Source organism: Porites lutea, chromosome 3 (assembly GCF_958299795.1).
Source record: "Porites lutea chromosome 3, jaPorLute2.1, whole genome shotgun sequence".
NCBI lineage: Eukaryota > Metazoa > Cnidaria > Anthozoa > Scleractinia > Poritidae > Porites > Porites lutea.
The window spans coordinates 8,517,191-8,533,093 of record NC_133203.1 but is presented as its reverse complement, the minus strand read 5'-3'; the positions used below and the strand labels follow the sequence as shown (position 1 = coordinate 8,533,093).

At 41.6% G+C, this 15,903-nt stretch overlaps 1 protein-coding gene across 1 annotated transcript in view; it reads left to right on the top strand.

The window, feature by feature from the left end:
* The first annotated feature begins 515 nt into the window (after positions 1–515).
* The window catches only part of LOC140930370 (uncharacterized), a 16,693-nt gene continuing 1,305 nt past the window's right edge, over positions 516–15,903 (top strand). Inside the window, exons 1-9 of the mRNA XM_073380053.1 lie at positions 516–959; positions 2,585–2,883; positions 4,716–8,054; positions 8,752–8,874; positions 11,086–11,315; positions 11,925–12,040; positions 12,953–13,016; positions 13,689–13,713; positions 14,270–15,903. The exon at positions 14,270–15,903 is cut by the window's right edge and continues 1,305 nt beyond it. Of these exons, the coding sequence (XP_073236154.1) occupies positions 850–959; positions 2,585–2,883; positions 4,716–8,054; positions 8,752–8,874; positions 11,086–11,315; positions 11,925–12,040; positions 12,953–13,016; positions 13,689–13,713; positions 14,270–14,307 (4,344 nt within the window). The 5' untranslated portion in view covers positions 516–849 and the 3' untranslated portion in view covers positions 14,308–15,903. The remainder of the gene's footprint in view (positions 960–2,584; positions 2,884–4,715; positions 8,055–8,751; positions 8,875–11,085; positions 11,316–11,924; positions 12,041–12,952; positions 13,017–13,688; positions 13,714–14,269) is intronic.

Below are 15,903 nucleotides of genomic sequence, written 5' to 3'. Positions count from 1 at the left end.
AGCTAGGGGAGGGGTAGGGGGGCAGTTTCCCGGAAACTTAAATTGATCCGGCAAGTGACCATAATTTTTTCACTGCTAAGGGGAAATAAATTCAAAAAAAATTCAATTTTTTAGTAAAATCTTAATAAGCGAAAAGTACCTGTACTATGCAAAGGTTTATGGACCGCATATAGACAAAACAATGTTTATTGTCTTAATCTGTACACCATATGTTGTTCTTGCGTGTGTCGGGCGGGAGGAGGTTGTAAAGCAAAAATATTAAAATACCTTTTTGTTACTTACTTTTGTGGCTTTATTTTGTTTTGTCTTGTTTTTTTTGGTTTTTGTTTGTTTACTTTTTCCTTTATATTTTTTGTTGTGCCTCAAGTCCTTTTTTAGAACATTGATTTGCGGCATCGGTATGGCGATGGCTGTTACGAGGTACTCCTCCCTTGTAAAAAACTCGCGAGTTTTTGAGCCAGCATTTTTCCAATGAAGAAATGTTCAGCGGTCACATTAAAGAAAATACAATGCGACACGCATATCCAACATGGCGGTCTTTTTCTGGTGAAGAATTATCTTTTCACATGTAAATACAAGCACCTAAGCATCACTTATTGGGAGTTTTGCCGACGTGCTGACTTGAGAACGCTACATTTGCTTTGTATCTGGTGAATTATGCGCTACTGGAGATCATACTTAACGTGTTAATTCGCAAGTACCGCGTTATAGCTGTGTGTAACTTCTGGTCGTCTGTGTTGGATATCGAACACGAACAAGTCCTTTGTTGGCTTAATGTCACGTTGTGTATTTCTTCGAGCTTTGGCTCGGACACTCAATTAGGAAGGTAACACATTTTCATGGATTATAATGAGTAGTAAGTCAGGCGAAAGTGAACAAGTTATCGATGGACCCAAGTGCATTGAAATTCCACGAGGCTGGAGTCGCATCTCAGAAAACGGTTCCATTTTATACATCAGGTAAGATTTCGTTGCCATCTCAGAAATTTTGTTCTTTTGACATTGATACGACATTCTAAATAAAGTAAGACTAATTTCAAGCGACTAGGGTCAAATAATTGGGTAGTTTTTAGGCATTATTTGTGTAGCAATCCTTTATTATTTAAAATTAACTTCGAACTTATGACCTTCATTTTCTAATTTGCATTCGTCCAATGTCGAGATAAATTTACACACACTCATTTCTAATATCGTGAGCATTTTCTGTCGTTTCGTCGCTTGCCGTTGGCGGCTCATAGCTCAAACGTTTGGTCTATTTCATTTTATACTTCGCCTAACTAGCTGTTCATTTTTATGGTTTTATGAGGTTTCCAGATGTTGTGTTACATTTTTTTAGCAGATCTCTTGAGCCCGGGTTACTCGAAACATTTGTATCAGATTAGACATCGCTGTAAATTTATGATTGCGGCACATTAAGTAGTGGCAAACCTTTGTCATCTGGGAAACTGTCAAAATTTTACCCATATATTTCCTCAAAATTCACGTTACATACATGTCATTGTTTATTTCTTGATGATGAAAGATTGAGGCAGAGAATCTTGTTTGAATGCTGGTTACCCCTGATCCAGGAATGAATTGTTATCTGGGTTTTTGTTTCTCTAGTTGAAAACCATTCAAGTATCTCCTAGACCACAAGATGGTAAAATTATATGTTTCTCTACAGTGCTCCAAACATGGTTCCCAGATGTTAAATATTGGTCCCCAGAAAGAAAAAAGACACTTTGTGCAATGTTATGTAAGGAGTTGAGCAAAAGTAATCAAAATTTTTGCCCAAAAAGGAATTTTGAACAAGTTATTTTTCCTCAAAGAAATTTCAGTTTATTATTGTTAGTTTTTTTTTTTCTTTGGCCACTATTTGGGCGAACTATCTGCTCCTGGCTTGTTGTGTTGTCACTAAATGCTTGCAGGTACAGATCTTGAGTTGGAACCCAGGCCAGGTCTCTTGAAAGATGGTCGACTTAAACCCATGGTTGAGAAAAAAATGTTAAACAAAATTAATTTTCTTTTCTAGGATCATGTAACTGGAACTTATGATACGTTTTAAAGCCTTTTCTCAGAGGCCTTGGCCTGTTATGTTAACATAAAATGACAGTCCAAAGTGGTCACAATTAACTGTAAACCAAATCCAGGGTTAAACTTTTAACCATGGGATACTAACCAGCATCTGAGTAACTGGTCTCAGTTTGTTTAAACCTTTCACACCTGATAGTCACCAAAGTATAAAAAATTAACCAAAACATTTAAAATTGTTTTTTGTCAAAATATCCTAAGAAAAATAGTTCTCTGCATAAGTTCTGCCAGAGGAGATGCATTTGGATGGTAACACTTTTGGATTTTGTCTATTTTGATTTTTATGCAGAGTGAAAAAGTTCTTTCCCTGGTTTCTTGGCTTTTTTAGGATCTGGCTTCAGACTAATAGAACAATTTGGGTCATAGCAATTTGGCCTTTTTCACCCCCCCCCCCTCATCTCTGTTATAACTGAGTAATGCCACCCTCCTCCTCTCCCCCCCCCTCCCACACACACACCCCTCCTGGGCCTATGCTGCTAACTGAAAAACTTAAAAATATTTTATTTCCGTTTCAGTCCAAACAATAGTCGTCTCAGATCTCTGGACCATGTGATTGAGTATCTGAAAACAGAAGGCACTTGTAAATGTGGACTGGATTGCCCACTCTTTGTTCACAAAGTTTTTAACTTTGATGCGAGAATACCTAGCAAGCCAACTCCTGTTGGTTCCACACCTCAACCCTCAAAGTCAGGATGTAAACACTGTCTTACAGACCACATAGATACTGGTAACCTCAAGAAAGCTGAAGAGTTAGCAACAACGCAATCTAATGATGGCAAGTTGCCTTCAGGCTCAACTTTGGGGCAGAAAAGAGGTGAATTTCTAGTTGTAATTTAATGGTATTTTAACAACACATGCACACAGGATGTACCTTGTTGAGGACACGCGTGAAAAACGCAGTGCGCATGCGTTCAAAATTATACGCGATACCAAAACAAACTAGATTCCGGCCGCGAAATTCAAAAAAGTAAGCTCCACACACGAAAGATAAACTTAGAATTTCACGAACACAAAGTTTATTAATTGCTTTAGTTTCTCTCTTCTGCACCACATACTTTCCTCCTTGCACCAAAGGCGAAAATCATGTTTGAAAGTCCACGCTCGCTCTGGCAGCACTTCGCCGTAGCCATTGTTGCTGTTTTGGTCATCATGTTGCTGAGCTCGGTCAATGTGAACAACAAAAATGACCAATGCATGCTAAGTGGAAAAACAAGGACGGAAAAACCTTGTACTGGACGACTTTACCAGTTAGTTAGTTAAGTTAGTTTAAGTAATTTTTTGTTGTGCTTAATACTAGAACCGGCTGCAAACCATTAAACATATCAAACATTCCTAAATGTTTTTCAATTTAAATGGGGAAGATTTTGCAAATTTTAATTATTGAAAATAGAGACCTTGTGCATGCGCAGACGTTTTGCACGCGTGCCCTTGTTGAGTGTTTGCAAAAATCCATTTATGACTTGTTAGGCTGCCTGATAGGATTGGATAAATAATGAGAAATTATGTGGCATTTTAAGGGCAGATTGTGCAATAGGAAAGGTCTCTGGTGCAATTTGTTTTACGAATTATGTGATTTTTCCTCAAAACTGGGCACTCAGATGTCATTTAAGGCCATTTGTGAAGAAAACACAAAAGAATTAGTGATGTTTAATGAGTGTCTGTAAATCTACAGTTTCATGGGCCAAAATAGTCACAAACCTTAGGATTATTGGTGATAAAGAAGAATGATCATCAGTGAATGAGAAAGATTTAATTGCAAGTGCATACATGTTTCTTTTAAGATTACTCAAAGAATGAACAAAATGCAGGAAATCTTAATGCAAAGTAAATCATTCTTACCTGATAATATAAGCCCATAAAATCTCTTGCCCTTGGCTCAAGATAAAACACTGTTGCTCATGTTACAAACATGGCTTAAACACTTATACAGGAAAGTACTGCTCAGTAGCTTTCATTTGAATGTTCACACCTTGGGATTTCATCCACAGACTCTAAAATTAGAACCACAATGTATGGCATAATAAACAGTACGGAAAGTACTGCTAAGTAGCTTTCATTTGAATGGTCACACTTTAGGATTTCATCCACAGACACAAAAGTTAGAACCACCATGTACAGCATAATAAACAGTACCACTGCAAAGTACTGCTCAGTAGCTTTCCTTTGAATGGTCAAACTATAAGATTTCATCCAATGACGCAAGTTAATTTCAGAAATAATTCACTTCTGTTTTAAATTTTTGTCCCCACCTTGTCTTCCTCAAAGGCTTTCTCAGTACTACAGGAAAGTACTGCTCAGTAGCTTTTGTTTGAATGGCAACTCATTAGAATTTTATCCCCAGACGTACATAACAACATTGACGACAACAACAGTCTTTATTGTACTAGAAGTAAGATATACTTTGAAAATAGAACTAAAAACAACTATTTAAAGCATAATAAATGGTACCAGCTGCCTGAAATAACCAAAGGTAGACAAAGACCAGACAGCCATCTACTTACACTGTACTATTGTACCTTGGTGGAAGTGTGCTGGGTCTTTTCAACTGAATGGTAAAAGTTAAAACATTGGATGTTAACATTGCATGTTACCCACGTACCCAAATTTCGCCTACAAAGTTTTTAATGGTGGTGTGTTACTTTTCAGGCCCAGGGAGACCTCGAAATGCTTTGTCAAAGCCAAGGAGGGTTGCTGTTTCTAAATCAGACCTTGATCGACCTACATCACCTTTGCACAACATTCCCTTGCCTGTTCCAAGTTCCGTGCTCAACAGTCCTGTCCAGAGTGTACCGACCAACATTACTGTTGAGCAAGGACCTCTTCCCAGCTTTGCAACAATAGTGAGCAATTCTAAACTCTTCAACCCCAGCGCTGGAACATTGGGCCTGAGTAGTTCCATGTTGGGAAGAGCTAGCACCGCTGTGACAAGTGCTGCAAGTAGTACACCATTAACAGCAGCATCCCTCCAGTCATCAAAACCAAGTGTGGTAGTAAGCAGTGTGGCAACTAGTTCTTCTTTCACCATCCCAGTAGTAGCAGGATCAACAGGCATGGCTACCATGCAGGCTTCGAAATCATCAGGTTCTGGCACTGAGACTGTTGGTTCTCAAAACACTATGGTAGTAACAGCGCAGTTACCTGCCAGAACGCCATCAGAGGCTACCTTAGTGAAGTCTTCTGTTTCACTAGGCTCTGGTACAGGAAGCAGTTCATTGACAGTGCTGGCACCAAGCGGCAAGGCCCCAAGTAAGGCGACAGTTGTGTCAAGTTCTTTAACAGTGGTTGTAACAACAAGCACCACGCCCATACCAGCCACTGAACAAGGTGCAAGACCAGTCAGCAATGCCAACAAGTTTCCTGATGTCAAATCAACTCCAAAGGTTGCTGCTCCTCGTGGCAACAAGCCAGCAAAATCTTACAGCAGCAGGAAAACGGTTGCAGCAACTCTCAAAGCAGCTGCTGCTTCAAAATCATCTATGCCGTCAGGGGTATCAAAGACAGGATTTAGTAACACTTCTCAGAGACTGCAAGCTGTGGCTAGTACTGCCACTGTTTCGTCCGTGGAGTCAACTGCAACTAAAATTGTTGGTAAGCTATCGACACCTACATGTTCACCGAGCACTACAGTTGTTCCAGCATTGTTTCATAGTGTTCTGAAAGATGCAATCAAAAAGGACCAGGGTCCAGTAAATCGTGTTGTTTCATCTCCAAGCACAAACACTTCCACGCCTGGAACCGGTCACGCGGTAACAAGCCACAGCTCAAAGACTTCGCAACAGGCAGCCTCTTCCTCTCGAAGCAAGACTGTGGCTTCCAAAGAAATGGCCAAGGTTGCGACAGCAGTGGTACAAGGTGTTGCCCCAATTCATGTTCCACCAGCCGTTCCTCAACATGGTCTATCTAACAGGTCGCAATCAGCAGGGACAGGATATCCACTTGTGAACGCGGGGAGCAGTTTTTATAGCCCAACTTCCATTTCCAGCAGCACTAGCCAACCACCAATTGTCCAGACATCCATCATGGCTCAGGCTACAGCTCATGTACCACCATCGTCAGCTAATGTTTATGGGCAAGTGCCAAATACATCTGTGGCTTCACAAATTCCTTCATTGCAGCTTGCTTCTTCTCAAGGACAGGGTGGCGTGTTCTTCCAAGGGAATGGAGGCCAAGTATTGCAGATGAATGTGGATTCTAGCCAGTTAAAAGGGCCATATCAACTTCACGGTGCACTTTATCAAGGTGCCATCCCCGCAACGTTTCTGGCCGCAACTAATGCTGGCAAGCCTGTGTCATCAAATGCTCCCGGAACCGCCTTGTATCCAACAAACCCTTACATGCTGGGTATTGTGATGCCTACAGCAATTACACAGGCTAACCAGACAGCCCAGTCTGTACCCACGACAGCAACATCTCCATCAGCAACAGCTGCGCCAGTCGCGTCGTACCCCTACGGTAATCAAAATGCAGCAATCGCAGCCGCGTATGAATCGTTTGTACCTATCGCGCCAGCTGCATCCCCGAGATTTTCCCAGACTTTGGCACATTTGGCAAGTGCTTACACGCAGTTTTTACCAAGAGGGGCTGTTCAAGGAGGCACTCCAGTGCAGTTTGCTGCCCAACGGATGGTTCCAATGAGCTCCTTGCACTCTCAAGCCAGCGGAAACGGTCAGTTAGGGCCAGCTTTGTTAAACATTGCCGACTACTCTGTTAAGTATCCAATCAATACAGTAAAACCAAGCTCATACGCTTCTCAAGCATCGACGATAAGTAACATTGGATCGGCAAACACGCATCCTCAGACAGCTGTCGTGGCTGCTATGCCTTATGTTGCATTTGGCCAAATCGGCAGCCCTCGTTTCCCATTCTCTGTAAATTTCGCAAATCCTGGTTCGAGTACAAATCCTTCTTCCACGTCATCTACGACATCAACGTCTAGTAGCCTCGTTTCTTCAGTCACCACAACCCATCAGCACAGCTCTGGGACAAATCTCGATTCTCAGGGAGGAGGGAGTGTTCAGGGTTATGTTCCGATGCTAGTGCCATTTGGGACCAATCCCAGTGTGGCGGGTCACTCCCAGAGCACTTCGAAGACCCACCCTGATAGTGCCTTTTCGCCACCCTCAAGTCGTTCCAGTGCAAGTCACAATAACCAACGACTGGATGCATCAGGGGTCACTCACGGCTCGGTGCCATCGTGGTGTAGTGGAGCCAAAAGTACATCTGCGGCAGCAACCAGTCAAAGAAGGTGCAGCACTCCAGATAACAGTAGCATCCGTAGCAGTAGTAGCCTGAGCAGTAGCAGCAGCAGCAGTAGCCTCAGTAACAGCAGTAGCAACAGCAACAGCTGTAGTGCTACAAATTCAGGAACCTCGGTATCTCTCACAACTAGCAAAACCACCTGTGCAGAGTCAAATTCGTCAGGAATAACATCAAGAACATCTAGTTCAAACTGCATTCAGTCACCTAGGCACCCAGGCGTGTCATCGCCATTAAATTCGCCATTACCCCCGCTCAATCAGTCGCCCTCTGGCTGTCGAGGATCTCCAAAATCAGACTCGCCACTTGTAAGTAATAGGAGCAGCGTGGAGGCAGTACCCTCTGGAACTCAAACAACGAATACTTCAGAATGCCATCCACCATCAAACACTCCATCTTCTGAAATGTCGTGTACCCTGAAACGACCTTACAGTGAAAGTAACGATCCAGCCAAAAAGTCAAAATTTGATGAAACGGCGTATTACGAAGCTAATCCCCTTCTGGGGCTCAAGAGGTCTTGTGAGGCTATAGAAGCCTATTGCAGTCCAGAGCGTAAGGAGGACCACGATGGCGATGATGACGACGAGGATGATGACGATGAAGAGGATTCTGCGGTTCCAAAAAACGAGCGATCTTCCCCTGTAAACCATCAAACAGGGGAAGAAAATGCAAACAGAAAAACGGGTAGCAACTATAACAACTGTGATCACGATGATGAATGCAGAAGAGGTAAGAGAGAATTTTGATGACCCTCTTTAGATTTCAAGTTCAAGTTCAACTTTAATGCAATCAAAAAATCGCATACTATGAAATACTACCACCCGGAGACTGGCGTCGTTTGCCAAACTTGAAGATCTCGAAAGTAAGAAACTTCATTAACAGTGTAAAAGAAGATAAAAAGTACTGCTCAGAAGTTTGATTTGAATGGTCACACTTTAGGATTTCATCCACAGACTCAAAAGTTAGAACCACCTTGTACAGCGTAATAAACAGTACCACAGGAACGTACTGCTCAGTAGCTTTCATTTGAATGGTCACACTTTAGGATATCATCCACAAACATTTACTTATCGCTACATCACAGAAAGCTTGTGTGGATAGCTTTATTAAACGCACTGCTCCATAGATGTCATTAAATTGGTCTCCTTGTTTTTCATATTAAGATCCAGTAGCTTTAACCACTACTTAACCCTTTAAGTCCCAATAGTGACCAACATCAATTTTCTCCTAACGATATCCATACAATGTCAAGAGATGAGGTTATGAGAATTAACAAAATGATCACCTAAGAGAAAATGCTTTGATCTTTTATCAAATTCTCTCAACTCATTCATGAAGGAAATGTATGGAAATCAGTTTGGAGAATTTGTATGTGATTATTGGGGCTTAAAGGGTTAAACGTTGGGCGCAACTTGCACATTTTCAGGAGAATCTAACTCTGGAGAAGACCAATCAAATTCAGCTGGGATGAAGCCAATAAGCGACAAGCACCAGAGTCACTCGACTTATAACGGAGATGTCTCAGCCAATGAAAATCAAGGACTGCTTGGTAAGAAACTGGTATCTTATCTCTGTGAGGTGAAAAGATTGCCCTTGCTTAAAATTTGGCAATCTGCAAGTTGGTAACAAGGGAACACAAAAGAATTAAAGCTCAACGGACATAACAATTAGTGGCTAAAAAGCTGAAAATTGTTAGGGTTTTGGAACTCAGAAATTTTTTTTTTCCTAGAGGAATGAAGGGAATATTTTCAGTGGTTTACAGGAAGTAATATGTAGCGAATTTGTTGCGAAGTAGGACAAACCGAATTCGAAATGTAGCGAAACCGGTTGTTACCATCCCTACGCCCATCAAATGTCGATGGGTTTAATGAACTGTAAAGCACTTTCATCGTTATATTTCGTCAATTTATCTCCAACCACTTTTTTTTGTTATTTGTAAAGAGCAATTTATCTCAGTATAGTAGCTGTATTTATTAATAGGCTGATTTAGCAACAGAACGGGAACGTCAGTTGACGACGGCGCACGCAAATCAACCAACTGGCTTGACCAATCGCAGAGCGGCAAATTGGGCACCGGAAGTAGCGTTTAGTCCTTTCCGCGCGCTTTCGTGTCGTCAACTGGCGTTCCCGTTCTGTTGCTAAATCAGCCTAATATTTGGTGGTAAAACGCGCAACCAATGGTGGGATCAATTTAAGTTTCTGGGAAACTGCCCACCTACCCCTCCCTTAAGCCATCATTTTGCCCTAAGCGAGAGGTAAGTGTTAATGTTAACTTAGGGGAGGGGTAGGTGGGCAGTTTCCCAGAAACCTCAATTTATCACAATGGTGCTTACCGTTTACACAAACCAACCTGGAAATGGAAAGCGAAATTGACATGGTAAGAGAACGAACCGCTACAAAGTATGTCCAAAACAGCTCAACAGACTAAAAAAAGTGGCAAATTGTATGGTCTCTAATCACAGTCCGTTCCCATACCTAATGGCCCGAACTATTTGATTTTTCAACTGGAGTTTCCAGTTTTCCCATGTTGACGGTAAGTGTCCGCTTAGGTTGGTCTTGTGACTACGGGTATCATCCAATTTGACTAGAAATTTTGACTTTAATGCAAAACTGTTTTTTTACCTTCCCTCCTTTATCGATGTTTTTTGAGGTTCTATCAAAAACAAGGTTCTAGGAACGTCCAGAAGCGTCTCTAAGTGTTTTTCGAAGTTTCCCGTTTTATCCTTGAAGCTAGAAATGCTTAATTTCCCATGGAAACGCTAAATCTTTTAATATCACAGGCATACAATTGAGGGAAATGTATTGTAAAGTGTATGAGAAACATTGACGATGTCATTAAGAATGACGCAAAAAAAGTTGTTATCACCTAAAAATGTAATCGAAAGGTTACCAAACGATAAGTTACCATGGGTTCCAAAGACTTTTCATGCGCAGTTTCCGATTCCGGTCAGGTCAAGCTTCGGCCTTCGGCCAAAGACGCGTTGGCATGCGGCCGTCCCCGAAGCATCTCCGTCGCACTCATTCGCCGCACGGGAGAAAAGAAAAAAACACTGGTAACCATGGTATCAACATGAGTGAGCTTGCGAAAATGAAATGACTGCATACGCTGAAAGTGGCGCGGTCTCGGAAGTGTTCTCACAAGTTAAAACTTGCTACAGACATTAGGGCCCGAGCCTCCGGGCATTAGGGAACTTAAGCAAAGGCGCGTTTGAGCGACGCATGTCAACCGGAAGTGAGGTCTTTTTTTTATTTTAAAGCAACTTGACGCTCCCAAACTTGTATTTCTAAGCGTCTTTACCATTATAGAGACGATTTGTATAAATTTTGGCAAAACCACCATCCAAAAATGGAAAAAAGACCTCAATGACCTCTTTGCTAAAGCTCACTATTATGTAACAAGATTGCATAACTAAGGGTGGATTTCCACTGTCGCAATGTTATAGACAAAAATAGAGTGGGGCTGCTAATTTTGGGGTAGAAGTGATGAACAGTAAAGCACAAGTTAAGGGAAAACTTGGTCACCTGGTACAAATTCACGTTTGCCGTTTGCCGCGAACGTGGCTTTAGATGTCTCTAATTTATGAAAGGCCGCGAGTAAACGTTTAAGTATAAACTCGCTCAACTTTTACCTTTACGCGCGACAATTTGTACATTGCCTCAATTTTATTTACGCGCGCGTGAAACTTACGTGCGTACGCATAAAAAATTTACGCGACAGTGGAAATCCACCTTAAGCGGAAAATTAACATTGCTTTTGTAGAAAACTTCTCCATAGCGATGGTCAACCAGGAACGTTATCTCCCAGTGAAGACAAATTCCATATCACCCAGCACAGCGGACGAACATCTGGATAAGCCTCGAGTGCCGAACGTTAAGCCGCAGTTTGAGATCGGTGACATTGTGTGGGCGCAAGCTCGTGGCCTACCCTCGTGGCCTGGAAAGGTGGTGGATGCTAGTGAAGTTGGAAAAGGAAGACCGGACGATGGAAAGGTAACAACACATTTTACTTCTTCGCGTAAACAACAGTAGATAGATTAAGCAAAGACAACACAACGTCAGAGGAAACGGGGAAGCTTTGTCGCCCTGCCATCGGTCAGTTCGGTTCTAGACCTGCGCTAGACCGCGAGCGGACGTCCAGTCCTTTTTTTCTCAGGGCCACGCGCGGGGAGTGAAAGCAGAAATAAATGAGAAATAAAAGAAAAATAAGAGACTGCTTGCAGGCTGGCTAGACGTTACGCCGTCGTGACTGTGCATGCTTTCTTTGAAAATCTGCGTAATGTCATGAATGTTTTTTTGGTGTTTTTTGGTGTTTTTTTTTTGTTATTAAAAAAGACAAGTTCGGACAGTTTCTCGTTCCTTTGATACCCTGATCGATAACAGCACCCGACATATCGTCGTCTCTTCCCTAAAAACATATTACATGATGCATAAAAAAATATATATGATATTATACGAGTCATTAAATATGTTGTGTAGATGTTTTTTTATCACATTTGTAATTAGTTCGAAAGATTCCTATTGGGAGACTTAATAACGTTTATTGTACTATTGTAAACGCGACGCGTTCATTCACTTTTTTTTTCTAACTTTCAATTCCAGCGCTGGGTCATGTGGTTTGGTGAGAATACATATAGCCAAGTAGAAGTAGACAGACTCAAAACGCTTTCTGACGGACTGAGAACTTTAGATGATAAATCTCGAAAGAAGAAATACAGGTACAGATATGAATTTTTTTGTTATATTTCTTAAGATTTTAGACAAGAAAATACAACGGGTGTAAAGCACTGCAAAGCGTATACCCTTTGCTTAATAGCACGGAATGCGTCGGAATAGCGCGTCGACTAATTGAGGCGACACGTGCTGCGACAAATCGCGTCGTGTGTACTGTAGCCTAAGGGCCTGTTTACATGGAGGTGGGGGACCCCAGGTAGGTGGGGTAACCTGCTTAGGTGGGTTAAAAAAAAACTTACAACCCTGCCATCCCGGGGTGCACTTTCTCAAGATTATTGAATGGTTGCTAAGCACGTAAACAAGAAAAATGTTGGAAAACCACATGTTTTGGCGATTAATGCTCCTCAACACTCTCTTGCTGCTCTTGCTGCAACCTTCAGTGCTGTGTTTTTTCTATTGTTGTCTTGAATAGTTATGGAAAGCCACCGCCAAAGTGTATTTTGCGCGAATTTGATTTAATCTGTTTGTCGTTGCGACTTGTCGCCAGAACGTGTTGCCGCAACTTGTCCCCCGACCTGTGCACAGGGTGTGACTTATCACCACGACGTATTACTGCAACTCGTCGCCTAGTGTAAGAAAGCGTGGCTCTTGAAGTTTTAACCAGACGTCACGTTAGAGCTATGTGTGTAATTGTATTTTGGGGGTCATCCACCAGATTAGCTTCTGCTATTTTGAAACTCACTCCTTATCTAGAGATTAAAGTTTTATTCTTTACTTATCTAAACGTATTTATTTGTCTCTCTCTTTTTTCAATCTGTGTCACATGTAAACGAAGCTGAGTGAAACAAGTCTTTCTGTTTTCTTACTTCCAAGCGCGCAGGCTACGTTAGATCAAAACCAGATTAAACATGTAGTTAAATTGCAAACCATTCTAACAAAAGCTTACTTTGTGTTAGAGCCAAGAAAGCAAGGATTAGCTTAGAACAAGCAATCAGCGAGGCTTTGGAAGCTCTAGATATGGTAAGTATCGTTCGAAGCGAGGAACTCAGCACACTTTTATTTTTGGATTGATGGGTTATTTATGAAACATAGACCCGTTTATATGTTTGTCCCGAGTAGAAGTGTCACTCGCCTACCCGAGCTACTCTGAGCGAGCCAACTTTTAAAACGTTTCCTTACAAATCGTGGAGAACCGTTTATATGAGAAACAAAAAGGAGGCTCGTCTAGAACGGTGACCCTTTTAAGATGGTAGGGTCACCCCTCCTAACCGGGCAACGTTTCTTTGTATAAACACTTTAGCTCCCCCAGTCGGGCCAACTCGGTCAAGACGAGCCAACAAGAGTATGCACGAGCGTTCGTTTAGCCAATCAGAGCTTGCACGAGCGCTTTTGACTCGGGCAAAGGGGTCAACTCTTTTTCCCATATAAACGCTCGCTAAGGTTTTCTTCTGGTTTGTTGTTGTTGTTGTTGTTGTTGTTTTTCTTTTGTTTTTGTTTTTTCGTAGTAGGGATTGTTCAGATTGTTTTTCAACTCTCTCTTCCATGAGAGGGAGGAGCATATAAGAGAGAAAGAGGGTTTTAATAAATTGTAACTTTTCAAAAGGAGTGGCTTCATTGAAGGGGGAGGGATCTTACTAATGCTAAAACTCCATTTCTTATGCCATGTCTTTATTTCTTCTTTTGACATTCTAGAGAGATCGCCTTCGAGGAAGACAAGGTGGGGACGTAAATGTAAAACAGTAGTGAATTATTTCCAAAATTAACTTACGTTGTTGGATGAAATCTTATAGTTTGACCATTCAAATGAAAGCTACTGAGCAGTACTTTCCTGTGGTACTGTTTGATATGCTGTACAAGGTGGTTCTAACTTTTGAGTCGGTGGATGAAATCCTTAAGTGTGACCATTCAAATGAAAGCTACTGAATAGTACTTTCCTGTGGTACTGTTTATTATTTTGTAAAATGTGATTTGAATTTTTGCTTCCGTGGATATGATATGCGTCCGTAGCAGTACTTTCACAATGTGCTATTTGCTTTTCTAGATAGCGATTTCTCTTCAATTTTGCTGCTTGCTATTTTCCGAAGTATAGGTTTAAACCAAGTAATGAGGAAGGTCTGAAGTATTTGGAAGTAAGAATAAGCAGCTTACAAAGGACTGTTTTACCTATAACGTTCTCCGGATTTCGACCGTTATTCTGAAACTCTAAGATCACTTTGAAGCTTCGTATCTTTTCGCTATTTTTTGAAAGCTTTTTGTTTTCGTTTTTGCTTTAGGGGCAAGATCTAAAACCAAGAAGAAGCGACTAAGATGACATCACACCATGAATAGAACGCCAATGCAAACAGACATGGAATTTGCGAATGTATTTTATATTATCTTAGTACAGTAATATATTGATCGGTTAATGCTAACCATAGTTTAGGGTTTAGTGTACGTTGTAAATATATTTGGATAAAAAGACTTTATCCCATAATTTTTAGGGAGGGAATCTTATGCTCTCATCTCTCCTATATCATTTTTTTACCAGATAAAGAAATATTCTCTTGTGCAGATTAGAAAGCGCCACCTACAAACAGCCGGTCAGATAACGGCCGTTTTAAAAAGCGTGAGTCAGTTAACGAGTATAGGAAACTGTTCACATACCCCAAAGTGTGGGGGTGGGGAGCATTGCGTTACTCCGGCCTTAGCGGCTGCGAAGGAGACTGACCCCTCCCTTTTCATAACAGTAACCTTTCACTTTGGGCAAAATGTAGGGTTAGGGGAGGGGTAGGTGGTGTAGATGGGAAGTTCCTCTAATCTTACATTAATGCGAAAGATTTGTAATGCGCTCTGTTTTTGCGATCACCAAATGACCTAATACAAGAATAGATTGAAAAATGCTGAACAATACCCACACAAGAAGGCTAACCAGCGTCATTTTCGCAACACTAAGAAACACTATTCACTAAATTTGATAGCCTGAGTTTATGCCTTCCTAAGGGGTTAGGAGAGAGGAGATTTTGAAGGGACGAGTTGAGGGAAGAGGGAAGAAGGAAGGCCTGACACAAATCAAATGTACATAGATAGGTAAAGTTTCTCTCTCTTTGCTGTCCCCCCTTGTTGCTTGTATCTGCTCCTGCCCTGCCCAAAAAACACCTGGTAAAAAATAGTTGTGACATTGCCCCTTCAAAATCATTGTCATCTTCTTTATGTCGCAGCCAAGTTCTCCAGATATTGAAATCACATCTCATATTTCTATCGGAACTGTACTCCCATCCTTTGATAACAATGGATGATTTTTATTACTTGTTTTTCCGACCGTACTCAATCAGATTAGCTCTAATAACCAATACTCTATCTGAAATAACCTTTATACTTTACTAGAACGTCATTATTGGATTGGGAAGGGCAAAGGCCCACCCGATGATTCTCCTTTTGTGCTGCCACTGATCATTCAGCGCGAAGATCGCCGAGCTTGTTGCTCGTGTAAAATACCTGTATACGTCCTCTAAAAATCTTGATAAGCTCCCTCTTATCCCCATATTTTGTCCCCAAATTGTCCCCATACACGATTAGCGACGGTGAATCACAGACGCCCCTTCTCCGACTTTTCTTGAGGGGAGGCGTGGTCTGTACACAGGCCATACCCTTTCTAGTCCTCAATAGATACATTTAAGGTAACTTACGTCCCCTTTATGTGGAGAAAACTTGTCTTGGGAGGAAGGGTCACCCGCCTACCCGACTGCGCTACCCTGGGCGGATCAACTTTTCTTCATTTTTCTTACCAAACTTGGCGAACCATTTACATGAAAATTCGTCTCAGCTAGAATGGTGATCCGCCTTGCCAGGTCACCCTTTTTCCATGGTAAGGTCGCCTTCTTAGCGGCACCTCCAGATAGCTCGGTCAAGGCGAGTCAATCAGAGCATG